The sequence below is a fragment of the Vespula vulgaris genome, chromosome 2 (assembly GCF_905475345.1).
Source record: "Vespula vulgaris chromosome 2, iyVesVulg1.1, whole genome shotgun sequence".
Classification (NCBI taxonomy): Eukaryota; Metazoa; Arthropoda; class Insecta; order Hymenoptera; family Vespidae; genus Vespula; species Vespula vulgaris.
This window is the reverse complement of record NC_066587.1, coordinates 122,414-148,952: the sequence shown is the minus strand read 5'-3', so window position 1 is coordinate 148,952 and position 26,539 is coordinate 122,414. Positions and strand designations below refer to the sequence as shown.

Sequence of the window (26,539 nt, the reverse complement as noted above, 5' to 3'; positions counted from 1 at the left end):
AAAAATCGAGTGGAAGAAAACGAAATAACAAAGTTTAGTCCATTGATAAAAAGTTAGTCTTCTCTTACGAGGATATGAAATTGCTATTCGCTTCTGTCAATAATCAAATATCGTAGGAGCTGTCTTTCCGAACGATATGCCGAAGAGGAGTGTTGGTAGGGTGTTTTATATATGGTCGTTTTTTCTTCAGTGTCTTCAAAATCTTCCTTTAGTCAGACTAAAATGGGTACTTTATGGAGTTCGTACGTTACACATCCCGATATAACGCCAGAGGCTGAAACTGCGCCGACTTTTGATCCATTGTATGGATTTCAAAACGGTCGAAAAGCGAGAGGTAACCACTACGATCGAAAATCTAACCTAACAGATTCTCGTACCAATCCTAATTTTGATTTTCTTCGAAACGTCGTACGGTCGATTCCCTTCGTCTATCTCGTCCGTTGCGTTTATCCGTCGGTCTCCCATCGTTGGCCCATCTCGGACGACATCGTACCTCATATTTTAACGATATTCTTTCGCGTCGAGTCGCCTTTTCCTCAAATTTTGTTTCTGAAAAAAATCATACTTGTGACATAATCGACAAGGTCTTACGGCTTCGCGTTTCCAACGTGCGAACGGATTCGTTTCTACGTCTCATCGGTCGTTTCAAACGACAAATACTGTTATCTCTTTGCGACGTTCCTTTAATTTTTAAACTCGTCGTCATAATTTTTCAGTTATGATTGCCACGGATGCAGAAATGAAGGCAGCCAGAATACCGAAGAGATTCAGAGATTATTGCGCTCATAAATTCTTAGAATTGGAAGACTGCAAAAAATATCATTTTCCCATGATGAACAAGTGCGATCATCAGAATCACGCTTATCAACAATGCCAATACGAGGAGTAAGTATAGCAAAGAAGGAGTCAAGAGTTTTGTACGCCTTTCGACGTCTCTCCGTCTTATTTCAGTTATGTTCTGCGGATGAAGGAATTTGAAAGGGAACGCAGGCTTTCGGAAAGACAGAAGAGGAAACAGCAAGCTGCGGCTGCTTGAAGGAGTTGTCTCGTAGATGTATAGGAATGTTGAAATTTATTGCTCGCAATTTAGAATTCGCAAGTACAGGTTCTTTCCTGTTCCTGTATACATTTATTTATATATATATATATATATATGTATATATATATATGTATGTGCACATACATATAAATATATCGTGTAAATAAAAGTTGAAAATTGTAATAAACCGTTCTACATAGTTTTATCATTTCAGCAGTCATGGACGACTTTCGTGGCGGTTATAAAATAAAGAGGATACGACTGGAAAGAAATGATATTGTAGTTGGCGTTACAAAAGGAGAAAATACATATTTACAAAACATTCTGCTCGTGGACGTAACAATCCTATCGTCTAGATCCTAATCTAGATCGTGGTTCTCTCTTCGTGCTTCGCGAATAGGCTGTCGAGATCGTCGTCGAGTAGCGACAAGGCTCGTTCGCTCATTTCTTTCCAAAATTGTTAGGGTCGGTTACAACAGTTTGGAACAATTGCTTCCGACGCGATCGCTTCGCGCTCGTCCAATTTTGATCGAACGCGTCGAGTAATTCGTACCGCGTGTATTACTGCCTCGTGACGCTTTCGTAGGAACAAAGCGAAGGGATAAAAGACCTTTATTATACAAAGCTGCATACGTGGAAAGATTGGCTCGGCCGTTCACTTTGGACAGTTATACTTTGGCTTGATCTCTCGCACTCTCTCGCGCACACGCACGCGCGCGCGCGCACACACACACACGCACACACACACATACACACAGGGAAGAGAGAATTTATCGACCCGCGCTGCGTCTGGGTTGCGCCGTCGCGCAACCATCTCGTCGTCCGTCCTATCGCTATTCGATTTCAAAGAAAATTTAATCCAGGCATTCGCCGTTGCTCGAGCGTCGTCGATCCTCGAGGAAGGTGCCGAAAAAAGTGATATCTACGCGGGTTCGTTCGTTCGCTCGTTCGCTCTATCCGCTTATCATCGATTCTCTTCCAAAAGTCTTGCTATTTTAATTTTTTTCTTTTTTTTTTTCTTTTTTTTGAGTATGGTCAAACGTCAACGCAAAGGGTAAAACTCGTCGGTTTTTCTCGTCGATGCCATCATCGGGATTTGTCTTTCGCGAAAGTGCCCGTACTATTTTGGAAGCAGTGACGATCTAATGAGAAAAAGAATATAGGATCGCTCGAGAAATCGCGTGCAAAGTCTTTTCGAGAGTTCTCTCGAAGCCGTACGTTTCGCTTCGTCGATCTCTTTCTCTACCTGTACATACGCGTATACGAATGCTGCATATGTACACGACGACGTTTTGGTAGAAGTAGGAAAAGCCGCGTTAAAACGTATGCGTATTCTGGAGCTCGTCGAGAAAAAAAAGTTTAAAAGAAAAATTTTTCTTTTTCTCTTATCACCTACGAGCAAACGAAAAAACAAGAACTTTCGCGAAGACGCGATCAATCGGCGAAATAAATAAAAATCCTTAGCGTCGCGCGTACGCATAAGTAGATATAGGGGAAGAAAGATTAAAAAACAAAATGTCATCTGCTATCGTACATGCGTGTGTCAAGTCGAGCTCGCGAGGAGTCGAAAGTGGCACCTCGAAGTCACTAAAAATTTGGCTTTTATGGCGATACGACGGGAGTTTCGAACGAGAAAAGAAAAAGAAAAAGAAAAAGAAAAAGAAAAAGAAAAAGAAAGAAAAGAAAGACAGGAAAAAGATAAAAAGCAAACAAACGTAAAGATATTTTTTAAAAGCGCTTTTACAGATCGGTGGAAGAGTTTATAAATTTAACGATCGACCTTCTCTGCCGCCCGTATTCGCATATTTTCGTTGCGACGTTATCGAATATCGAAAATCAATCTCGAGAGGGCCGGTCTATCGAGATCGACTCGACGAACGGAAGAGAATTCGCGGAATTCCCTGGTTCCTCCTATCCAAGTTCTTCCGTCTTCTTCGTCGAATCCTTCGACGAGCTTCCTCACGTAAGAGACACACGCTCGGGCGTCCTCTTCTTCCAATTCGAATCGATCGGATAGAAAGAGGAAGGCGAAAAAGTCCCATTCGCTCTCGTCCCCTCGCCAAAATTCAGACTAAATTCACTCGTGTCGTTCGTGAAAACGTCCTGCGTTTTTTCCCTTTCTTTCTATCTTCGCGTTCGCGGGATCCAGTTGGAACGCTTAAAAGGAAAAAAAAGAAAAGAGATGTCGTAGTTGGTAGACGCGATTCGAAAGAAAGAAGGAAGAGACAGAGAAATAGCTCTCCCTCTCTCTCTCTCTCTATTTTTTCCCCTTTTGCTTTCTTCCTTCTCCTCCTCCTCCTCCTCCTCCTCCCGCTCCTGCTCCCCTTCTGCCTCCTCCTTCTTTTCGTCCTTCTCCCATTCTCAATCCACCTTCGTCTTATCGATCGACTTCGTTCTGCGATAGGCCCGCCGATAAAAATCGGAGAAAAGAGCAAAGAAGATCGTCGAGTGAAGCAGCAAGAGGATTGCGACCAGCTTCGGATATCCGCAGTCGAAGATCAAGGCCTGCGCGCTATGCACGAACACTAGAAAGAATTGGATCTGAAAATGAAGAGGAGACATCGCCGATTAGGACCCTCGGAAATAAAGCTATTCTCGGTGAGCTAACGGTGAGTTTTCTATTTTTCCAAGCCGTCTCTCGAGAAGAAGGAATGGAAAAGAGATATTCGTGGGCGTTTCTCGGTCATCGACTCGGCAGCCGTCGTACACCGGTTTACGAGCGCGTTCGAAAAATGCGAGCGAAGGCGAAGCAAGGGGGTGTTGGCACGAGAGGAAGCGTGAAACGAGAGTGCTCGCACGGAAAAAACAAACTCGACGATCGAACGGGATTTGAAACTATAGGCGCGTATCGATCGATCGATGATATACGATTGAACGAGAGGCTTCTTGGACACGCGACCAACGAGAAACGATTCCGTAGAAAGACGGGTGGGTAGCGGTCGTCGTTGCTCCAGCTCCAGTACCACCGGTACGACTCGCTCGGTTCTCTCTACCCGGCGTCTCGTCGTACCGTAGATATATCGGAATGCCAAATTATTGCGCCACCGTCGTCGACCTAGTCGTCCGAGTCCGCTGGGTAATTGCCCAACGATTGCACTTTTCACTTTCCCTCCGGTCCCTCCAGCCTCCTGCCATCTCGCGATACGTTCGCCATGAAATTTTGCCCAAGTCGAGCGCGCGTCTGCGCCAGGGGAGGGAGAGAGGTCTGGGAACCCGATCCAGAGATCGGAATATTTCTTTCGCTCCAACACGCACGACGAACCGCGAAATCGGCGAGAACGCGAGCCCGTTGCCGCGCGTACGTCATCCTCCCTCGTACGTTTACTTTCGTCGTACGTTTGCTTCCAGCCCCGAAGGCTCGATCCAAGGGAGAGCTTACCAGCTGAATCGTGGTGAGATGTTTCTTCCACCACAAATACTTTTTGTATTCGGGCCCCATAGCAGCCAGCATGTAGTAAGCGTACATGACCACGTGGACCGCGTTGTTTATGAGATTTCCTAGGGTACCGTGTCCACCGGGAATGAATTTAACGCAAATCCATGTCTCCAAAGGCGTCAAAGAGTGATGGTACAAGTGTAGAAACGTCACTTGACTCTCCTTCTTTCGTAAGACGAAGAAAATCTGTAAATTCGATCGGTCAGATCTTTCCCTTCCTCCTTTCATTTCCTCTTCCATCGACTTTCGAAAAATCGATCGGACTCGTTCGAGCGCGGATACTTTACCGTGTCGGCGAATTCGGTAAACTTGCTGATAAAGTACCACCAGCAAAGACTCGCCATTCTTAAAGCGGACGGATTGTGGGAGTAGTCGACCGGCTGGCACTTGTAACTGTAGTCCAACAGCCATCCGGACATCAGGTGCTACAAACGGAAGCAAAAAAGCAACGGGGTAAGAACGATTCGGAAAGGGATCGTTTTTCTTTTCCTTTTCGAAGCGCAGGTCGACCGTTTTTCTCCGTTCCTCGTTCCTCGATGATATCCAATTCAGCGCTTTGGCCTAATCGCCTTAACGCGATACTCGCTTGTCATCGCCACGATTACGTTCATCCGACTTTCGAGTAAGAGTCCTGCGTCGTCGATTACGTACGTTCGACGACACGATTCGCGCGTAAGTGCATCGGAGACAGGCGGAGGAGCTTGCTACTCGCCGTATGCTTTTTCTATCTCGTATCTCCGATCTTTCTCCTCCGTGCTATTTGCCTCTCGCCGCGAGAAACGCATTACGCGTTCAACGGATCATCGCTGATATAACCGAAGAAGTTTCTTTCGTCGGTGCTCCTTCTCTCCTTTGGTCTCTCGATGACGACGAACGTCACCGACGGCAACGCCGATGACTACCTCTCGCGAGAACGTGGGCGCGCTCGCACTTGCTTCGATCGTGAAACGATCTCGGCGTGCTACGTTTTCCGATCGACATGGAAGATCGACGCGCGAGGAGCTGCACCGTCGGGCGAGCTACCTCGGAGAAGAACGCGTGACGACCTCGACGTCCTCGTCCTTGGAGGATTTTCTTGATAAGTACGCGGAGAAGAAGGAGAGGAGAGGAGAATCCAGTTGCGCGCGTTCGGCTAAAAGCCTCGATCAAAAGCGTCCAATTTCGCGAAACGCGTCCAACGGTTCTTTCGTTTCTTGCCCTCGATTTATGTAGGACGTTCGGCTCGTTTCGATACCCCACCGTCGCGTCGTCGCAGGGAGAAAAACGAAAACGAACGAAACGAGAAAGACGAAAAGAAAAAGGACCACTGCGGAACCGTGGTTACGGATACCTGACGTGTCTCGAAACGTTTAGAGCGGATCCTTGCCTAAATCTAGTCTATAGGAGGAAAAGGAGCGCAGCTCGCGTCTCAACGCAAGAGTTAACACGATCGAACGATCGACCATGGGAAGAACGGTTAGTAATCGTAAAAATCCCGTTAAAATCGAGAAGACAACGACAGGTGCTTCAGGTTTAAATACACGACTTCGTTGAACGGGATCGATCGGATCGACGAAGATCAAGAATTTGTCGATTACCTCGTAAAGCATTCCCAGAGAGAAGACGACCTGGAAGGCATTGTAGGCGATGAGAACGTTTCTGAGATTGTAAGGCTTTTTGTTGGACATCACGCGCGGACCGGCTATCGTCACGGAGTAGAGATAGAGTAGGACTATGACGAGCGTCGGTATCGGAGATTCCATAAGAGGCCAGCTGCCAACGCGTGGATCCGAGGCGCTCGCCAGGATTTCCGTGTACTGTTCCAGGGCCAATTTGACCAATCCTTGGGCACCGACGAACGTCGTCCTGTTCCCGTCCACCATTTCTCGCATCGGTTCCAATTCCCTCTCGGCCACTAATTCTGCCGCTGCCGATGCCATCTCTGAAAGAACGATCGATCTCCTTGAAACCCTTCCTCTCTTCGAACGAGCCGACCAACGTTGTTCCTTTTCCCGATGGATCAGACCGACGATGGAACGAACGTTCTCGCCGCGAGCGGACACTTTTAAAGCTTTCCGATCGTCGGGTTACTCGCAAAAGCAAAAATCGTCTCCCGTTCGCCGAGCAATCGACGAGATTACGATGGCACCGTTACGCGCTGCTCGCCGGGCTAAAACGAATCGATTGACGAGCCGAGAACGAGCGACTCTGCTCCTATTCCGATCTATTCGTATTCGGACCTCTCGCGTGCTCGCGAAACAAGGCGAAAGTAAAATGCTGCCATTGTAAGAGGATCGGTACCGATCGCGGGCCCACCGTGGAAACGCTCCTTCTACCGTAGGAACGATTTTCGACCGACCGAACGCAAACGGTCCGAATGTTCCGCACCGTTGAATCCGTACGCGTTACAATCGTTACCTTCCGCCGAAGGCTTCCTCTTACCTTGATCCTCCCTATAGATTCCTCTTTCTTTGATCTCTTTCCTTGCCCTTTATCGCGCCACCTCGAAGACGATTCATCGTCCTTTACGCTCCCTCGTCGTCAACGAGAAAGAAGGAACGACCGACTTAACCCGCTCGAAACGCGTTGGAGATGCGCGACGATTCAACGACGCTTCTTCCATCGTTAGATTTTCTCTTCCGTTCGAGCCGATATCCACACGTAATCGCGCTACGAGAGATTGTCTTCCTCGTCTGCGATTCGCGTTGAATAACCGTCGACTACGACGAAGAAGATTACAGCGACAACCGCGAGAGACTTTAATGACAACACGACAGCCGTCAGAAATTGAGTTCGTATCGGAACGAAAGAGAGAAAAGAAAAGAAGGACGACGAGTCTACACCTCTCTCTTTCTCCGCTAATTTTATCGAGCACAGCCAGGGGAAAGTAGCTTCGCAAGCGAGTGCTTCGATCGGACCTAAAATTCGCGAATCTCTAGCTTTGCACGGTACGCGCGATCGTAGAACACGCTAATTTCGACGTTGTTAGACACGCAACGAGAAGTTGCCAGCGAACCAGAAAGAGTTGCTAGGCCGTTGTACGTCGGTAAACGAAGAAAACAAAGAAAAGAAAAGAAAAGAAAGAAAACGTTCGTCCCTCCAGCCCTCTCTTTTCGCTTTTATCGAAGAACGACGAAAAGTAGGTAGAGAGCGTTAAAGCGTATACGACCAACAGCAAGGTTGCTCAATGTCGTTGCACCGCTCTTTGGATTTTACGAGATACCTTTATTCTCAACCAAAATAACACTTTGCGTCGCTATCGCCGTATACTCGCCGTACACCGTTTAAAGCTCTCCACGGTTAAATTACTACCTTGTTCCGTGCTACGGCAATTTAATAATCTATCGTGCAATCCGTATCGCGTTACGATCGTACGACTTTTCGATCGTATTTACTAAGTAGGTTAAAGTTAATTGCCGTGACAGGGAATGAAGTAACTCGCCTTTTGACTCGAGTTCGAAAATTGGCATTATCGCGTTGGAATTCGATTAAGAGGTTTAGACCGTTTCTACAAGGTAAGTTTCTGCAAGTTCGCACGCAATTTACCTTTCTACCTACCTAGCTACCTACCTACCTCTACCTACCTTCCAGCTGGCTGGTTCCTTGCACTTTTTATCCTCTCTTTCTTTCCTTTTTACGAAGGCCTTTAACGAGGCAAGGTTAAGCGAAAGTCCGTCGTCCAAGCTGGTACCGTTCTTTCGCGTCAACTAGTCGGCGAATTTTCATCCTCGAAATTAAATCCCCGTTGAACGTTAACGTAATCGAAACGGGTTATAAGGTTTTTGATTGGACGAATTCCGAGGAACGTTTCCGTCGGCTAAATTTCATCGAGAAAAAAGAGAAACAGAGAGAAGAGAGAAAGAAACCGGCACGTCGATACGCATACGTCGAAGATGAAACTCTATGACTCGGCGCGGATAGGAACGTCGACGATCTATTCTCGGTAAGAGAAAAAAATGTCGATCGCGCGGTCCAGTATTTCGGATAGCTGCGACCCAAGTAGCGGTAGGTAACTTCCCTTTTCCTTAGCTCGGCATTGACACGGATGCTCGACGACGAACGGTATTTCTTCGAGAGAAAGTCCAGTGGAACGGGTTACGGAGATAAGGAGGATGCCAGAGGAAAGCCGGTTAAGTGCGGGGAAAAATAAGGAAGGAGAGAGAGAGAGAGAGAGAGAGAAGACGCTTCTTATTTGAAACGCTAACCCGTTCTATCTCGTTTCATCGAGTCGTCAAAACGAAAGGCTCCTTCGACGATGGAACGACGAAGGATGACGACGATTAGTCGCGCGACGTACCGGCGACGTATCGCCGACGCGAACCACCGACGTACCATCGACGTACCACTGACTTTGTGTTAATAGGTAAGTAGGCCGATTCCACGGTTTACACGGCCTTTTCACGTTTTTCCATGGCTCGAGTCTTCTTCTTCCTTGGCACGCAGCAAAATTTTTTCCTTCTCCGCCATCGACGCTTTTTACTTTCGGATTTCATCGTCCGCGATCGTAACGCGTGGCCGGAACGCGTTTTCTCGCTTTACGATCGCCTCTTTTTCATATCGTTCTAACGGCTCGATATTCATTATCGAAGTTTGTACGAATAGAGACGCGGCCTCGAGCGAACGATGAGAAAGAACCGGCTTTCGTCGAGCCAATTCTTTCGTCGTCCGCTCTCTCGGATTCACATCTCAAATATACTCTTATCAAACTCTTAATTACGCGCGAGTCGACAAAGTAGATGGATCGAGTCGAACGTAGATAAATTCGTTTCGATCTTTTGAAGAAGGTTCAACCCCTTCTTCCTTGCCTCTCTCGGAGAGCAAAGAGAAAAAAGATCATCGGAACGAAGACGCGCGTACTTTGCGACAGGAGTACAACGAAGCGATCCCGACGATCGGAATCGAACTGGAATATAATTTTCTTCTCCTACGTCGTTAACGGACACCTGCTTGTCTTTCTCGTCGAACAACTGGAACACCGTCCGACGAGGCTTCGCTCGATCATAAATTCGTTTTACAACGACCAAGCGAACGAACAAGCAAGGATCGATCGTTCGTCACGAGGGAAGGAAGTTAAGACGCGTCGATCAACGAGGTTAACGATTATTCCTCTCGATTCCACCGCTCTTTGAATTCTTTTTTTTGTCTCGCGAAGGAGCGAGGAGGAGGAGGAGAAGACTTGACCGAGAAAGACTTGGAAACATAATAAACGATTCGAACCTATCGAACGATCGAGGAGATAAACTGTCGCAACTACGAAGGAAAATAAATATTAATCGATCGAAAGTCAACGACTCGTCGCGCTTACGCAAATATTCGAGTAAACATTCCTCGCGTCATTGCTCGTGGCATTTCCTCTTACAGGAAAATTAAAAATAGACAGCGGTCGAACGATTGCCTGCTTCTCCTCGATGATTTACGAAGGAGACTATTGCAAAACGAGAGAGCGAGAGACGTCTCGTCGACGAACTCGTGCATTCTATTGCCACGAACGATAGCTTCACCTATAGCTCCGACACAAAAGAGGGACTACTTGGTTGTATCGAACTATGCTCGTTCGTTCCTTGCTCCAAGCAGATACTATCCGTCTATCTTTCTTAGCCAGTATTCTCGCGCCAGTATCCTTTGAGCCGCACCTGCTTCTGCGAACACGCTCGATTTGGCCTTTTCGAAGAGATCGCGAAATCTCCACTTTTTCTCTGTACTTTGATCGTTAACTCGAAGAACGTTTGAAAAATAAAGGCAATTTTCAAGTTCGCTTACCGCGACACGCGATCGTCGTACCTCGAGCATGTCCTCGAGTATCGTTCTATTTGGGTGATAGACAAAAGCGATCTTTGCTCTTGGCTCTTGTACGCGCGCGCACGTACGTATGTGTGTCAGTACGCGGGTAGAGATGGAAGAAGACCAGCTGGAAGGCGAGAACGTCGGATGAGATCACATCAGTCCGTTTTCAATGGCACGGATCTCGGTTTCTCTCTCTCTCTCTCTCTCTCTCTCTTCTCTTTTCTCTTTCTTTCGAGCTCTCCAAGAGGATATGCATGCACGTACACGACGGATTTTCTCTGTTGGTAAGGAACGAAGACGAAAGACTCGGATTCGTCTTCTTCGCTTTCACAAGGAAAGCTAGATGTCCGAGCGTTGCAAAAGTAGTCTACGAAACGATGCGAGTAGCGTGTAATACGTATGCTTCTTCTTTCGTCCTACCCACCTCTTATTATCTTTCGATTTATGATCGACCGTTAGCCGAATCACGCGATTAACAGCGAACTCGTAAATACATTTTCCTACGTTCGAATACGTAATCGTATTCTCGTATTTTCGTTCAACGAGTTTTCTTACGATTCACCGAACTAGAATTGCCATCTTCGAACAAATCGTGCGTTTTATTCTCTCGTCTCGACGCGTAAACGCGACCCGATCGTGCGCCTGTATAAAAAACTTTCGACGGTCTTTCCGTACTTAATGATTCAAGTATTCCATCGAAAGCGACACTTCGTGCCTTTCTTTAATTTCATATTCTCGAGATGACCCGATTTCTATGGACTTACTTCTTCGACTTTTTCGGTCGGACTTCCTGATCTCGTTCTATCTATGTGGAACGATCGGTCGTCATTTTACGAGTATTAAATCGACAATGCAAAGTCAGATACGCCGCGTGAGGAATATCCTGCTCGTCTATCTTCTTTCTTCGTTAATATCCGAGGAACGAAGAGATCACGAACGCGAAGACAATTAGCGGGATGATTACTTTTTAAAGAAAAAACGGCGATCCAGTTTTAACGTAAAAAGATCGATTACGACGTAGCGGAGAAGAAACGTTTAATAAGCGGTTTAAAGGTCTCGTTCGATCGTCCAATCATTAATTTCACCTCGTTAAACCTCCTTTTAAATCTCGGTAGATCGTAAACGCGTGCGAGCGAGATAAAGGGAGAGATAAAGGAATCGATCGAATGAGACGTACGAACGCACGTCGGTCTTTTCTTCTTCTCATCTTTTACGAATATCACAATCGAGATCGGTCCGATCAACCTTGTGCCGAATATTGCAAGACGCTTCAACGAGTCCGTTGTGCAACTATTAGGGAATCGCGTGGCGGAATACGCTCGTTGAGAGAGGTTACATGTATTACGTCTATTACCAGGCAGGTAGTTGACCACGCAACGCGAAAATATCTAATCGCCCCCATTCGTTTCAAAGAGGGTGATTGTATCCGCGGACGAAAGCGTTCCTTTCGAACTTTGACTCTTCTCGAAGCGACGTCGAGCGACGTTAAGAAAAAAAGAAAAAAAAAGAAAAAAGAAAAAAGGAGAAAATGAAAGAAATCGAAAGAAAAAGAGAAAAGAGAAAGAAAAGGGAAAGAAAAAAAAGAAAAAACGTAAAACCTTGAGAATTTTTCCCTCTAGCTGCGTGCGTCTTAGTTAACACCTTAATTGCTAAGCGCGTTCGAACGTAACAAGAAGGAACTTACGAAATCGAGTAGAACGAAGCTACGAGGATTTCTTTTTCTTCGATGGAACCTTCACTTTCCCCTTTAATTTGGTCGATATTTTGGCAAGCGCGAGAAAAAGTAATAACAATAAGGGGAAGAAATAGGAAAGAAAATCGTCTCGATAACGAAATTATTTATATTCCGCCTGTATCGCGGGCGTTCGCGCGCTCTCGTCTTATCGCGTGAAATCTCGTCGGAGCGAGCGCGTGCTCGCGAGCCGTGAAAAGCGAACGAGCGATTTCCAAATTGGTTCGCACGCGATAAACGACTACTTTTCTTTTTTATCGTCTCCCTTCGTAGTCGGTGTAAGGCTTGTCACGCCCGATGACAACGATCGAGAAAAATCTCATTTTCCCGAGTCGGAAAAACGCAAGTGTGTGTCGTAAAAGCGCGCATACTTCAACGCAAATCGCGCTTCGTCGGTGATATCGTTCCACTTGTTCGCTCGAGCGCGATCCATCTCGAAGGCGATCGATCAACAGGATATTCTCTCTCTCTCTCTCTCTCTCTCTCTCTCTCCCCGAAAAATAGAGATCTCGAAGGAATAATTACCTCTGCGTTTCCCGATGAGAGATCGGCCCGCAAAAGGGAAAAGAATTCGGTCCGATCGAGGCACTGCACTTTACTCCGAGTCGCGCGCCCCCGAGCGATCGATTCTAAAGGGACAACACTAGGAGATCTTGCTCCGTCTTCTTCTCTTCCTCCTCGAACGCTAGATTGTGTCCGAAACGCGAGAGCAATGTTTGTCCATCGATGCGCTCGAAATCGCAGAGTCTTTTGCCTCTGCTTGCCCCCCCCCCTTCCCCTGAATTTCGATCGAAGATCCACGATCCTCGGAGGCTCGATCGACGATTAGGCTCGACGACGAATAACACGCGACGATGCTTTCGGAAGGATGGCACTTTTACGGGTCGAATATTTTCACTCGTTCCTTTCTTCGCCAGGTTCCAGCAGGCAAGAGAGCGACGAGGACGCAGCGAGAAAATTGATGGAATTTGGCTATCGTTCGCTCGCACGCTCTCGATAGATCTTTTCGAATCGACTCATTTCGTGGTCCAACGAACGATCCTGCGCGAATAGCCCGCACGATGCTGAACTCGCGTCTTAAGTATTGCGCTGACCTAGTGGGGTCCGACTACGATCAGGCTCGTTGCTCGGAAGGTGGGGACTTATCGAGTTCAGGAGCAGGCTCGACTCGGAACGAGAGAGTTCTTCTTGATCGATAGGAGTCAAGGTTACTACGTTCGGCTCATAACGTTTCCTCGAGATCGATCATCCCTCGGTCGGACGTCCGTCGCGGAAATCGATAGCTTTCTCTCTCTCTTTCTCCGGCCGGTCCCCCCCTCCTCCACCACCCTTGTCTCCCCACCGAAGATCTTTCCCGACGAAGCCAGAAGAGAAGAGAGGATGGAAAGAAATGCGTCCTACGTTCGATGTTCTTATCCCTCGGTAAGAGATCCTCTTGTCTCTCGAATCGAAAGAAAGATTCGCGCGAAGATTCGTAATGATCGTAAGGCTCGGGTAAAGGTCATCGAGAGGCAAAAGGTTTGCCTACGTTTCCATCGATACGCGAAGAATGCACGTTTCGCGTTGCAACGTACTCGCGCCGAATAAAAAGGACGATTAATTCGTCGTCGAAAGTTCTACTAGATTTTGCCAAAGAGAAAAGAGTTTATAATGGCGTTTCGCGCGGACCATCGTCCGCGTTCTCCTTTTCCTTCGCGTACGAACGCGTAGCTCCCTTCCTTCGGATACTTTTACTATTGGCGAACATCGACGGAGTTTTCTTTCGTTCGATTGGTCCTTTCGAACGATTCACGAACAACGTCTCGTAGATCCACCGTGCTCCTTTTACCTTTACGTACCTTCGCGTACTTTATGCTCTTTGTTCGTATGCACATCCATGCGTCACGTTCGGTTCGGCTCCTTTCTTGCAACTATAAAAGTTATGCGCTCCTTTCGATAGATTTTTAGGCAGATGGGACAGACCTGGCATAATTCTCCCCATACGAATATCGATGTCGTCTCTTCGACTTGGCCTTTTTTAAAGGACTTTCGTTCGCGCGAGCCGGAGATCTTTTCCATTGCGCGGAACGGACGAAATCCGCTCTCCCTTCTCCTCTCTACTCCTTTCCTCTCTAGCGGGATCGTCGTTAATTCGTCTAGCGCGACGCGTACCGGCGTATAAAACTTTAATGAAACGACGCAAAACGATAAAAAGAATAACTACACCGAGATAAAAATGATATACTCCTTTTTTGTTTTCCTGTTTTCTCTGTGTCGATCGTCGCCGTCAACGTCACGCAACGCGACGGTAAATCGTTCTTCTCGATATCCACGAGAACGTCGACAAGTAATTACATAATTCTTTTTCATCCTGACTACCGACGATTACGACGTCGACGTAAGATATTTCCGAACGCGCGCGTTTTCCCTAAAAACGTCCCAAATAATCTCAAAGACGTTATTCAAACAATTCGTAGGACTCGGAGCAAAGTGAAGTGAAAGAAAAAGGTTCGAGTCACTCGAACTCCTTTGAAATCTTCCCCGGACGATCGTAACGAATCCTTACGGGAGAGAAAGAATTTTGTTTCATTCGCCGATTAAACCGTCGACGCCGTCGATCTTGTACAACTCGCCGCACGCTCGTTTTTTCGATCTGTTATATTTTAAGTAAATAAATAGTTTACTTATCGTCGAGATTTTACATAGTTCAAAGGCGCAAAGAATAAAATCAGAAGTAATCGAATCGATGACTTTGAAACAAAAAAGAATTTCCTGTCAAGGTCGTATAGTTTATACGAAAACGTATTCAACCTATCCAAACCTATGCGATTTACATATCCTTCTAGCTTTCTACTAGTCACTCTGTCGCGTGACTTTCCGGGAGACGTCGATTGATGGGAAATTTAGGATCAAAGGGTATTTCGATGGGACGCGACGAGCATTAATCGTTAGAAAAACTTATTCTCCTTATCGTCCTTATTCGTTAATCGATCTACGCTTTTCAATGATCACTTTTGCGACGAAGGAACAAGCCGCGTCGCGCGGTAAGAAAATAATACCTGAGCGATGTGCAACTATTTTCTTGTTTGTTAAAAATATAATTATAGTAATTTATCGAGTTTCGAATTATCACGTCACAGTTGTTCCCCCGATACTATCGAACGGTAACAAAGAATAAATCTATTTATCTCAATGAATAGAAATCGTTTTATTATTCTCTTTGCAGAAAAAACTAAACCAACTGGTTTAATGAATAGTCTAAAGGTAAAACGAGTAAAATCAAAAGTTGAAGAAAAAAAAGGGGAGCACATGAGACTATTGCGCAATCATTCTACTAAGAATATTTTTCATCGCTCTCCGATATAAGGATGATCTTCGGACGTTACTCTCGGGCACGTTCCTTTTTATACTATAAATTTCTTTCTTCTAGGAAGATTTTTATCGCGTGAGCGTCAACGAACGTGGAAATCCCCTTGGACGGGTTGCGTAAATGTATACACGATATGCGTACGTACACGCACACATACGTAACTTACCTCCCAACCGTTTCCTTTTTAAATAGATCGAACGTTGACAAAGCCGCGAGTAAGAAATAACGGAGAAACAAAGAGATAACCCTCTATCCGCGAAGGTGTACCTTCGCCGAAAAGTTCCTCCCTATCGCTTGCGCAACTGGACAAGCGTCCGACGCGAGTGCAATAATGCGTACGACCCGAGAGATTAGACGCGAACCAAAGCCCCTGGTGACGAGCAACCGGTGATAAGTCGCGGTCGGAAACTTTGCCAGTCGCTCGACTTCTCTCTTTTCTCTCGGCCTTCGACGAAGATATTTGCTATTGTCGCGGGAATCTTCGTTATCCCTTCGTCTTCTCCGAACAGTCGAATCGAGGAAACGTTCGTTCGTAAGTAAATCGGTTAACGAGAAGACGCAGTTAATTCGATTACGTGTATTCCTTTTCTTTTCCCATTCGTACTTGTCGCTCGACACGTACCGGATATTTACGCAAATAAGTGTTAAGGTAAACGTTCTCGTTATTTCGATAGAAACGTTTCGTTATTTTTATAGTCGACGAGGAGAGTTATACGTCGAGCGCGAACGCATGACAATTCGTTTCCCAGCAAAATTCTTTTTCTTTTCCGTCGCGCGTTCGTTTTATATTATCGACGCTCGTGCAATAATATTATTCGACCAAGCGATTCGTCTCCATTGTCTCAACGTCTCTCGTTCGCGCTTATTTAATCGTGCTTACATCTAGGTACTCGTACTTTAGACTTTTCCTTGTTTTCAAGATCTTAGACGCTGCCCTAGTTGCGTTTCCTTTTTTCTCTACTATTTTCACGCCAGCAAACAATGCTAAGTGGATATAAACATCTTACGTCGGCAAACACGTTTAAATACGATAATTGCAATCGTTTAATTGCGATACCGATGGCGTATTGTCCATACATCTCAGCCTTTTTATACGACACAGTGTTGTTGTTATTCCGCTTGATAATGCGGGGTCAAGTACAAAAAGTTGTAAACTGAATAACAATCGACCGAACGAGAAATCGAGGATTACGTTTTGTAAGAAAATTTAATTGTCCTCGTACGTATATCCTGTATTCGGAGAATGTACGGCTCTTGATTTATTAAGATATCTTTCGAGCAAAAAACCGTATCCCTTAGGAGGAGAAACATTATCGCCGTGTAATCGTGTAAAAAACTTATCGATGAGCCGTCTTAACTACGATCAAGTTTTCAGCGATACGAGTATCTCTGATTTCTTCGACTCGTCGATCGTAAAATGTCAATCGCGAACGCGTGCGCGTAGGAAGAACGGCGATCGTCTCGATGGCAAAATTATCGGGGCGCAAAATTTGGTCGCTCAAATCGATCAAAGTCAAATCGGCGTTGCTGTTTGTAGAGTTCACGGATCTATCCGTCTGGTTCATCGTAAAGAGGCGGTAGCTCGACGCGCCGGCCGAGGTACGACGAGTCGTATGACGAATCGGGATTTAGATTCATCCTTAAGATTAAGTTTTAGAAGCGTTTCTCGTTTTTCTTTTTCCTCTTTCTTTACCCCTTCTTCCCTCCCGTTTCTTTGAACGGGCATAGTTGCGTCGCACGGATTCCACGTCGCAATTCGTCACGTTCCTTTATAAATTCCACGTGTAAAGCAAGCCACTTGTGAACCTTGACTCTTTGACATTATCGTTTCCCCATCGGCGTTGCGCGCTGTCATTGTGTTTCTTCGGTCAACGGATATTGCGCGCACACGAATCTACGAGACATTTCACGATGCGCAACGATCCACGCATTCCTCCAAAAAGTCAACTTTTTCTTACCTCGTTAGGAAGAGATTTTCTTTCTCGCCGGCGACGATTCGCAATCCAGACGATTTGTCTGTTCGAACGGCAAGGAAATGAGCAAATAAGAAAACAGTTTCATTCGTTCGAACGATCTTCCTCGGTTCGACGCGTAGTGTCGAGATATTTTCTTTCTTTCCTTTTCGTAGTTCAGACCCAAAATGATATGGCATAGCAAAGGGACGACTTCCCATCGCGAAAAGAGTTCTTTTTACCGAAACGAATGTAAAATCCCCCGTCGAATCAACGGACGATTAATCGTAAATTAACGACGGACTTGGCAATAGACCTAGGACCTAGGTCGAAGAGAATCGGTTCCCAAAGTCTTGGGATAATGTTATTCGCCTTTCACGCAGAAGGGCGCGCGACGACAAAGTTATTAACGCGAGTTGCAACATTCGTAGAAGTGGCAAACGTACGAGCGTACGCGGTGCCTCGTCGCTCGTCGCGTGAAAGCCGTGAAACGGTCTTACGTCCCGCACGAAAATTCTCGAGCTGTCTTTCGTTTCTTTCCAATTATTCTCGATTCCATCGGAGGAAAGGGAAAGGAAGGAAAGAAAGAAAATGAGAAACGTAACGGAAGACGGGCTCGAAGCGGAGCCGCTCGCCTTGACAGAGATTTCGACGATCCGTTACGTTTCGTCCGCACGTACGATCTCGAGAGGCGACCCCTCTTGCTCTCGGCGTAGTAATGGTCCGTGCGCGAAGCAACGAACGCGGCGAAATCGAAAAGCGTTTACGCAACGATCGTTACGATCCTATGCGAAAGAGATTGATCGTTTCATTTTCTATATTATCGTTCCTATCGTTACACCATGCCGTTTTTTCTCCCTTCCTTTTTTATTTCTTTCTTTCCTTTTTCATTCGACAAGCACAAGTCGTCCTCGCGCATACAATTATCGTGCAACCATGAAAACATGAAATATTCACTCGGCTTTCGTTTTTCTCCGAGTTCTTTCACACTCCGTTGACATTTATTACGACGATCGAGCCAGTTAACGATGATTATCGAATGAAAAAAGCTCAGAACAATTTTTTCTTCGTTATCTTATCACCCACGAGGATCGCGACTCGAAACTCGTTCTTAGGACGATCGTTCTCGCTCGATGGTACGCGTTCGCTTCGCTCGCGATAGATCAATTTTCCGTCGCTGCCCAATTCGCATGTAGATACGAATGTAAGAAAAATAGGAAAAAAACGAATGCTCGGATCGTTCCAACGATTAATTATATTAAATACGATATTAAATACAAATACGTTGGCGTAAGATACAGCGTCCTTTCGGCGTAACGACGACGATCCTCCTTCGTTCTCCATCGAGTCGACGCGGAGTTCCTCGAAGCGACATAATTACTTTATCCGTTCCTCGTTCGAGGCCACGAAACGTTGCGGAAGTTGTATACGATCAACAAGAATTTTATTACAAGTTGACATCAATATCCTGACTTCGCAACACTATTAAACTATCTCGACTTTACATACAAACAAGCGTTTTGCATCGCTAACGTTGCATACATATCTCGATTGTATTAATTTATCGACGTGGCTAAAGTACAAAACGATTCTTTCGAAGAAGCACCCGAAGGAATCGATTCGTATCCGAATGGAGCTCGAATCGAAGTTGCGTTGGTTATAAAAAAGAAAAAGAAAAAAATAAAATAAAATAAAGGAAAAAGAAAGAAAAAGAAGAAACGAGAAAAAAGAACGCGCGAATTCGATTTTCTATTCGTCGATCGTGCGTGACTTCTCCTTTAGCCGTAGTAAGAAGAAGAATCGTGCTTACCCTTTCCGCGTTATCCCCTTCAAAGATTTTACCGTCGGATGCAGTCCCCCCCCCCCCACCAAGAAACGTCGCGTCGTACTTTTTCCATGGTCCATACGAGAAACCATCGTTCGTAATCCCATTAAACGAAATAATACATATTTTTTGTCGCACGTTCGCTCCTACCGATTCCTTCGAGTTAGTCGAACGTACAACGACGATTTAAATAGAAAAAAAAGAGAAGATATGCGAAACGGAAAATGTATACATACATAAATTCAGTTCGTTTCCATTTAATGACGCAACGATTAATGCATTGACGTCATCGCGATGAATTGGATTCGTTCGTAAATAAAATTCCAAGTCGACCGACACCGAGGCGCAAATCCGAAATTATCAATTAAACGGTAAATGCAAACGATGCGCGATTATACAACGTGCATCCTTCTTCTCCGCTCTCTTGACGTAACATCGTCGAGGTTCTCTCATCGCGCTACTTGCCAAATAGGAAAAAACAAAATGGAAACAAATCGGACGAAAGTTTCCCCTACCTTTCCAACGACAACTTTCAACGTGGGAAGGGAGAAAGGACGGGGCGGTCGGGGGAAACGGGGGGTTGCAATCGTTGCGGTACGAGTACGTAGCAACGTACGTACACGCGCGAGAAGAGAAGGGAGACGCGGGTTTGATCTAATCGCAGGTGAATACCCCACTTCTTCGACTTAACGCGACATGGTATAACAGGTCGTATGCGCGAGCGCGTCTTTCGAGTGTACTTTTCGACCGATCGGACAGTTCTACGGAAACGCCGGTTCGAGCGGGTCGATTTTTTCTACCCTTACCGTTCGTCAGTCTCATCGTATCGATCCAAATATCGTACTTCGGATACTCTCTCGAGTTTCTTTGCGAAACGTAAATACGGGGATCGAAAGGCAGCGAGAGAGAGAGAGGGAGGGGAAGAGAGAGAGAGAGAGAGAGATCTTCACCGACCGCGCGTTCCATCAGACAGGGGTGCCGTTGACTCGTGTCACTTGACTCGACCGGATTCATTGTCGATTCATTTCCACGGTAAGATCCGAAAAATTCGTCCACTTGTCGTCGAATTCGTAAAATTCACGAACGGACCGATTCGGTCCCTCTTACAACCGGTACATAGAAATAGACGAACGAAGGGAAAGGATCTCTCGGCTCTTTCGTACTATATTTTTCCAAAATACGAGTACCTACGTCGATGCTACTCAGACGATAGGATTAATTAGACCGAGGGAGAAAGAAACTCGAGAAAAGAGAAAAAAAAAAGAAATAAGAGATAACGAACAAGCCGTTGCTTTCTCATCCGCACGAACCTGTCTCTCTTCGAGTTACGTCGAGGAAAATCTATTCGCGGAAACGGTTCGAGCGAGTTAAGGCACGCGGAAATTCACTATGCGGTCTGTTACGAGACGCGCACCGAACCCAGTCTCATAATAATACCGTAATCCTTATTCTCAGTCATCTCGGCGGGGGGTGGGATGGGGTGGGGGCGGAGAAAGAGAGAGAGAAAGGTGAGATAGTATCGCGCGCCGTGGTGCCTATGCGCGAATCGAAAGTCGCGTAAAGAGTGCGGCAGAGGAACGTGCATTTTTTGCGATCGATATCGAAGATATTAGCAAGCTCGTTTGAAAGAGATCCGACGAAAGTTCGCGAAACAAGCTCGAAATTGATTCGCGGCGAAAAGGAAAGAAAGGCTCGGAAGGAAGAAAGCGTAGCGGGAAATCGATGCGACGACAAGTGTCATCGCATGGCCGACTCGAACCGAGACGGATGGACTCATTCCCATTATTTCCCATACACGGAGAATATCGTTCCGGTGACGATCTCTCGTCCGTTTCCTCAACGACTCGTCCAGATTCCATTCTCGAAGAGAACTCCGTCGACTCGTCGCACGCGCGCGCGTGGCCGCGTACTCGCATGCCCGAGACGTAATCTGTCCAATTTTATATAACTCGCCCGGAATGTGAAATCTTTGTTATTGTTTCGTTATGACATCGTCGGGCGACGACGGTCGTTCACGCGATGACGCGCCACGGCATTCAACGTCGTTAAACGATCGTTCGAAAATCGACAAACGAAAGGAAGAAAGCTCCCTCTCTCTCTCTCTCTCTCTCTGCCGTTCGAATTGCAAGGGAAAAGGGTTGAACGAGTTGAGAAAAAATAAAGAAAAAAGAACGGAAAGAGACGCGACGGTCGGTGACCCCGTAAACACGGACGCATTGCTCCGACGTATATTCGCATGACTGACTTACTTGCGAACCGGTATTCCTGCCCCCGGGGTACCAACTGACATGGAAAAGCGCGACCGACAGGAAGACGAAGACGCCGTTATAATAATATATACGTTGGCATATATTCGTTTTCTTATTTTGAATCGTCGAGGATCGTCTCTTTCGATTTTCTTCCATCTTTCCTCCTCGATCGTCGATCGATCGACGACGTTCCAAACGAATATCGACAATTTCACGAAATTACAACGAGAAAATCCGCCGAACGGACGTTCGAGCGAAGAGACTTTTTAAATCGATATCGATACGTCCGAGGGAAACGCGTGTCGCAACCGCACGGTAAGACGCAACCGCAGGCATCGTCATCGCTTCGCCGCGCTTCGTTGATGATCCTCCTCCGGCCGTACCGACGACAGGAAGAGACCGTGCGTCGAATGGCGCCGAATTCGATGGCGCGAGGTCGTCTCGCGTGTGTCCGATCGGAACCGAACGAGTTTCTTTTCCGGAAAGCGGCGATTTCTTCGTCCTTAGACTTTCGTAAGACCGTTTTCCTCTCTCTTTCTCTCCAGTCCGCCTTCCCCCCCTCCCCCTCCACCTCTCGCCCCTTTACTTCTCGAGTTCGATCCGATTAGAAACGGGTACGGTTCTCCACGGCCAGTACGAGCCGATACAGTACTACGAGCCAGTGTACCCTGATACGCTAGGTCAGGATCGAGTCATAGACTGACTCGCGCATTTCCGTGGACACCTGCGGCTGGTGCTGTTGCGTTCGACGACGAATTATTTTGAGGAGGAGCAGCAATCCCCCATCTCATGCAACGCGCCATCATTTCTTTTCTTCTCTTGATTCCAGCTAATCTTCCAAATGAATATCACCGGCGTACCACCGATCGACAAAATGGCCAACATCTATGACAATTCGTTGGTCCGATTCTGGCACTTTCTTTTTCACGATCTCTCGGGTAAGGCTTGACGATAAAAAATCGTTTCTACGCTACGGTACCTACATACGTATTATGCATACGTACGATTAAATCGTAGATCCTCGAACACGGAATTGGTTCCTCGTGTCTTCGCCGGTGCCAGGCGCCAGTATCCTTATCGGTTACCACTACTTCATCCACTCCTGGGGTCCTAAGTACATGGAACATCGGAAACCGTTTCAAATGAAGAACGTTCTAGTCATGTATAATCTTATACAGGTCCTACTCAGCACTTGGATCTTTATCGAAGGACTCAGCTCTGCCTGGTTAACGAAATACAGCTTCAAATGCGAGCCCGTAGATTTTTCGGAATCACCGGAAGCCCTCAAAGTACGTTATAGAACTTAGTTCCTTCGCCGTCTAATTCGAGTCTTTTTCTTTTCTTCTCTCTCTCTCTCTCTCTCTCTCTCTCTCTCTCTCTCTCGCTCTTCCCTCTTTCTTCTCCTTTTCCATTTCAGATCGCTCGAATCGTTCACGTTTATTTTCTCGCTAAACTGACGGAGCTTCTCGACACGGTCTTTTTCGTTTTACGAAAAAAGGAGAAGCAAGTTACGTTCCTCCACGTCTATCATCACACCGTGATGCCTATGATCGCCTGGGGTGCAACGAAATATTATCCTGGAGGTCACGGTACCTTTATAGGTAGGTACAAAAGTTTATTAAAAGAAAAAGAAACACGGATAAATTAACGTTAACTATATGGCCAACTCTCTCTCCGATCGCCGCAATTGACCGTTGCGTCTTCGAAGGTCTCATCAATAGCTTCGTCCACATCGTGATGTACACGTACTATTTACTAGCCGCATTATTGCCTCAATATCAAAAGTATTTATGGTGGAAGAAGTACATAACGACGTTGCAAATGGTAGGTAATTGATACAAGATCCGCGACCGAGACGACGTTAGAAATGATGAAACTTACGAATCGATGATAATTCGCAGGGACAATTTTGCCTGGCGTTCTTGCATAATTCCCAATTGCTTCTATACGACTGCGGTTACCCAAGGTGGAGCGTCGTTTTAACCCTTCCAAATGCAATATTCTTCTACCTCCTTTTCTCGGACTTTTACAAGATGGCCTATGAGCCCGATCGAAGGAAGAAAAGTACAACGACGACGAACGGAAAGATCGAATCAAACGGTATAGGGAGAAAAAGCGACGGCAACGATTTCGAAGATACATCGAACGTTTCTTCCATCAGGAAGATAAAAGTCGTCGACAAAGGAAAGGAGGATTAATGATTGATCGGATCTCGCCGATGATCATTACGTTGGAGGATTTTACTTTGAAATTTCAGAAAAGACAGAAGGAAAGAAACAAGAATAACGAAAGAACAAAAAAGAAAAAAAAGTCGAAGATAAAGGAAGCTCGTTTCTTCGTGCCAAATCGAATCCTTCGAATCGAGATGGACTCTTAAAGATATTCATTTTTACGCGCACGCACGGTCAATCATTTTCATGGATACGAACGTTAACGAACGAAAGAGACAACGTCCCGCTTGGTTAACGTTAACGGCGCGTTAAATTTTCACGTTCGCGAAGAAACATTCCTTGTTAGCAGAAAAGAAATCTTCAAAGTTCTTCCTTTCGCTTTGCTTCAAACATATGAGACGATAGATCCTTCGATATAATATTATCGACGGCTGCTAGAGAGGGGAGAGAGAGAGAGAGAGAGAGAGAGAGAGAACGATCGAGAGTAGGAATAAATCGGCAATTGATATTTCTAACAGCTCTGCGATCGCAATCGCCTATCGAATATTATAGATTAAAGTTTCCTCATGTGCCATAACAACAACGTTAACGTATCGTCGAGTTCTCTTTCCATCGTTCTCTCTGGCATCTCGTTCATTTTTGCATCGCGATACGCGCTTCGTTCGTACTTTAGACTTTATACTTTACAAGATAAGGAACGCGTTAGAAATCCGGTCGTAGGAACTTTATTTCGGTCTTACCGAAGCTTCGGGATTAATATCTACGTGCGAGAATACACATGGCTTTTGCTGCAAGTAGAAACTTTCCCCGTCTCGCCTTCTTACGTCACATCCGTTTTTTTTTCTTTTCTTTTTCTCTTTTCTTCGTACGACGTAACGTATACGTCTATCTATTTTTACCTAAACTCTTACCAACTTTCCTTTTAAAAAACAAAACAAGAAAATCAGTTTTCACGCAATAAGAACATTTTTTCCATCGTTTCCCGGGATTCCTGCTTTTTGGTCTTTTCGATTTTCGACGAGAAAAAAAGGATTGCGACGAGTCGATCGTCTAAGATTCGCCCACTGTTTCTCTTCCTTACGAATACGAAATTTATTCTTATATCTGACGATAATAAGAATAATAGTAATAATAACAGTAGCGATAGCAATAATGATAATAATGATAATGATAATATTAATAATAATAATAATAATAATAGTAATAATAATAATAGTAATAACAATAATAATAATAGTAATAATAATAATAATAATAATAATAACGACGACGACGACGACGACGACGACGACGACGACGACGATAATAATCAACTCCAATACGTATATTATACTTTATATTCTATTATTAGTATATTTAAAAATCACAGTCTTAGTTGAAGAATTGACAACAGAAAATACTATCTTGTAAACCTATCCATATAGTAATATTTATAATGTACATTACAAATGATTCTCCTCTCGCATGACATCCAGACGCATCCTCGCATATATGTATTTATATAGCTATATAAATATACATGTACACATATACGTGTATGTGTGTATATACAACAATAGGGTTCATTCTCTCTCGCATCGGCATCGAATTTCCATATACATATATGTATATATAAATACGACAAAACACCGTTTAAAAAGGAACAATCGATAGAGCAAAATCAAATTGATCGAGATACGACAAAAATCTGGATATCTTACATCGATAGCGGCTAAGAACAAAGAGGATAATTTTAAATACGAGAGTACTTTTGACGTTTTACACGAAAACAAGTTCGACGAGCTAGTTGAAAATCCTACGATGACGTTTTCAAATAGGACCTATCTACAATATGCGCGTACACAAATGTCTCTTGTCTTTCTTTCTTTCTCCGTGTTGTCCACGTCAAATATACAAAATATGATATAGATCGACTCTGAAACATCGTGCGTACCAATAAATTCTGTGTCATTTGAAATAGTAATTTCGTGTAATTCGTTTCTCTCTTTTCTTTTCTTCAACCCTCTCCCCCCCCCCCCCCCACCCTTCCGCCCCAAAGGAAGACCGTCGAATCGAATTTTCGTAGCTCCACGATCGCAGTGAAAATGATCAAATATATTACATACTTGTAGATATCTGTATGTATTTCATGCGTGACAATTAGACTACGGATGTTTGGAGATATGCCTATTTAATTATATACAAATGATGGTATAGCGAGGAGAGATTAATGACATATAATGTCCAAAATAAAAATATGCTGTCACATATGCACGACATATGCGGTATATTCGTGCAAATGTTCGTCAAACGAAATATACGAAACATATCTACGCATTATGCAAAAAAATGGGGAATAAAAGTGACACTTCAATGTACGTATTATACATATCCATATACGATGGATCCGATGAACCTTTCTTCGCGTTTTATATCTTTGTCCTTGCTTAAAAAAAAAAAAATACGCGATAACGCAGTACAACGATAATACATGAAAAAAAAAGAACAAATCGTCTCGAAAATCAAATTTCGATCGAGTTCGAATATCGTTTTTTACTTTTTGTTTTATTTTATTTTATTTGTTTATTTTTTTTTATATATCGTTACGATAACTTTCATAGCATTTCTTTCTTTCTCATTTTTATCCGTTTTCCGTTCAAGTTCCCTTCGCTTTTCGCTTGATCCTCGATATGATTCTCTCTATTTATGACGATGACGACAATTATAACGACGACGACGACGACGACGACAACGACGACGACCACGACGACGACGACGATGACGACGGCGACGGCGACGGCGACGGCGACGGCGGCGACGACGACGACGGCGACGGCGACGACGACGACGACGATAATGATGATGATGATGATGATGATGACGATGATGATGATGATGATGATGATGATGATGATGATGATGATGATGATGACGATGATGATGTAAAATGCTTGCAACGCCAAGAAAGTCTACTTTCTAATAGCTAGTTATTCTCTGTCTCGAAGTTTTCGTAACTGTCAATCATCGATCAGCAGATTGATTCG

General features: G+C 45.1%; 3 protein-coding genes across 10 annotated transcripts; 2 read left to right on the top strand and 1 right to left on the bottom strand.

Annotated features, from left to right (window-relative positions):
• Positions 1-7: 7 nt before the first annotated feature.
• LOC127061713 (NADH dehydrogenase [ubiquinone] 1 beta subcomplex subunit 7) lies at positions 8-1,704 on the top strand. Of its 2 annotated transcripts, XR_007780935.1 has the most exons (4): positions 8-334; positions 717-885; positions 952-1,099; positions 1,257-1,704. XR_007780935.1 is itself a non-coding variant. In XM_050988986.1 (3 exons), exons 1-3 carry the CDS (start codon positions 172-174, stop codon positions 1,034-1,036), a joined length of 417 nt encoding a protein of 138 aa, XP_050844943.1. In that variant the 5' UTR covers positions 8-171; the 3' UTR covers positions 1,037-1,226. The 2 variants fall into 2 exon arrangements, 1 of the variants encoding a protein (XP_050844943.1); XM_050988986.1 differs by lacking the exon at positions 1,257-1,704 and having other exon boundaries at positions 952-1,226.
• On the bottom strand, positions 1,137-14,098 carry LOC127061701 (elongation of very long chain fatty acids protein AAEL008004-like). 3 transcript variants are annotated; one of them, XM_050988965.1, is made up of 5 exons: positions 12,496-14,098; positions 6,053-6,396; positions 4,763-4,900; positions 4,419-4,661; positions 1,137-3,580 (listed from the first exon to the last, which is right to left on the bottom strand). In XM_050988965.1, the coding sequence occupies exons 2-5, from the start codon at positions 6,392-6,394 to the stop codon at positions 3,401-3,403; spliced, it is 903 nt and encodes a 300-aa protein (XP_050844922.1). In that variant the 5' UTR covers positions 6,395-6,396; positions 12,496-14,098; the 3' UTR covers positions 1,137-3,400. The 3 variants fall into 3 exon arrangements, with proteins under 3 accessions (XP_050844922.1, XP_050844924.1, XP_050844923.1); XM_050988967.1 differs by lacking the exon at positions 12,496-14,098 and adding an exon at positions 8,039-8,271; XM_050988966.1 differs by lacking the exon at positions 12,496-14,098 and having other exon boundaries at positions 6,053-7,893.
• LOC127061697 (elongation of very long chain fatty acids protein 7-like) lies at positions 3,494-25,479 on the top strand. Of its 5 annotated transcripts, none has more exons than XM_050988951.1 (6): positions 3,494-3,637; positions 22,175-22,283; positions 22,363-22,634; positions 22,763-22,946; positions 23,054-23,169; positions 23,247-25,479. In XM_050988951.1, exons 1-6 carry the CDS (start codon positions 3,587-3,589, stop codon positions 23,541-23,543), a joined length of 1,029 nt encoding a protein of 342 aa, XP_050844908.1. In that variant the 5' UTR covers positions 3,494-3,586; the 3' UTR covers positions 23,544-25,479. The 5 variants fall into 5 exon arrangements, with proteins under 5 accessions (XP_050844908.1, XP_050844909.1, XP_050844911.1 ...); XM_050988952.1 differs by having other exon boundaries at positions 3,506-3,648; XM_050988954.1 differs by lacking the exon at positions 3,494-3,637 and adding an exon at positions 7,903-7,969.
• Positions 25,480-26,539: the final 1,060 nt, after the last annotated feature.

Bases quoted from the DNA above. Each gene is read 5' to 3' on its own strand.
- LOC127061713 (XM_050988986.1), top strand. From the start codon at position 172: ATGGTCGTTTTTTCTTCAGTGTCTTCAAAATCTTCCTTTAGTCAGACT. The intron at 335-716 runs GTAACCACTACG...ATAATTTTTCAG, and splicing joins AAACGGTCGAAAAGCGAGAG to TTATGATTGCCACGGATGCA. The intron at 886-951 runs GTAAGTATAGCA...GTCTTATTTCAG, and splicing joins CAACAATGCCAATACGAGGA to TTATGTTCTGCGGATGAAGG.
- LOC127061697 (XM_050988951.1), top strand. From the start codon at position 3,587: ATGAAGAGGAGACATCGCCGATTAGGACCCTCGGAAATAAAGCTATTC. The intron at 22,947-23,053 runs GTAGGTACAAAA...GCGTCTTCGAAG, and splicing joins AGGTCACGGTACCTTTATAG to GTCTCATCAATAGCTTCGTC. The intron at 23,170-23,246 runs GTAGGTAATTGA...GATAATTCGCAG, and splicing joins ACATAACGACGTTGCAAATG to GGACAATTTTGCCTGGCGTT.
- LOC127061701 (XM_050988965.1), bottom strand. From the start codon at position 6,394: ATGGCATCGGCAGCGGCAGAATTAGTGGCCGAGAGGGAATTGGAACCG. The intron at 4,901-6,052 runs GTAATCGACAAA...TTCCGTTTGTAG, and splicing joins CTCTGGGAATGCTTTACGAG to CACCTGATGTCCGGATGGCT. The intron at 4,662-4,762 runs GTAAAGTATCCG...TCGAATTTACAG, and splicing joins TTACCGAATTCGCCGACACG to ATTTTCTTCGTCTTACGAAA.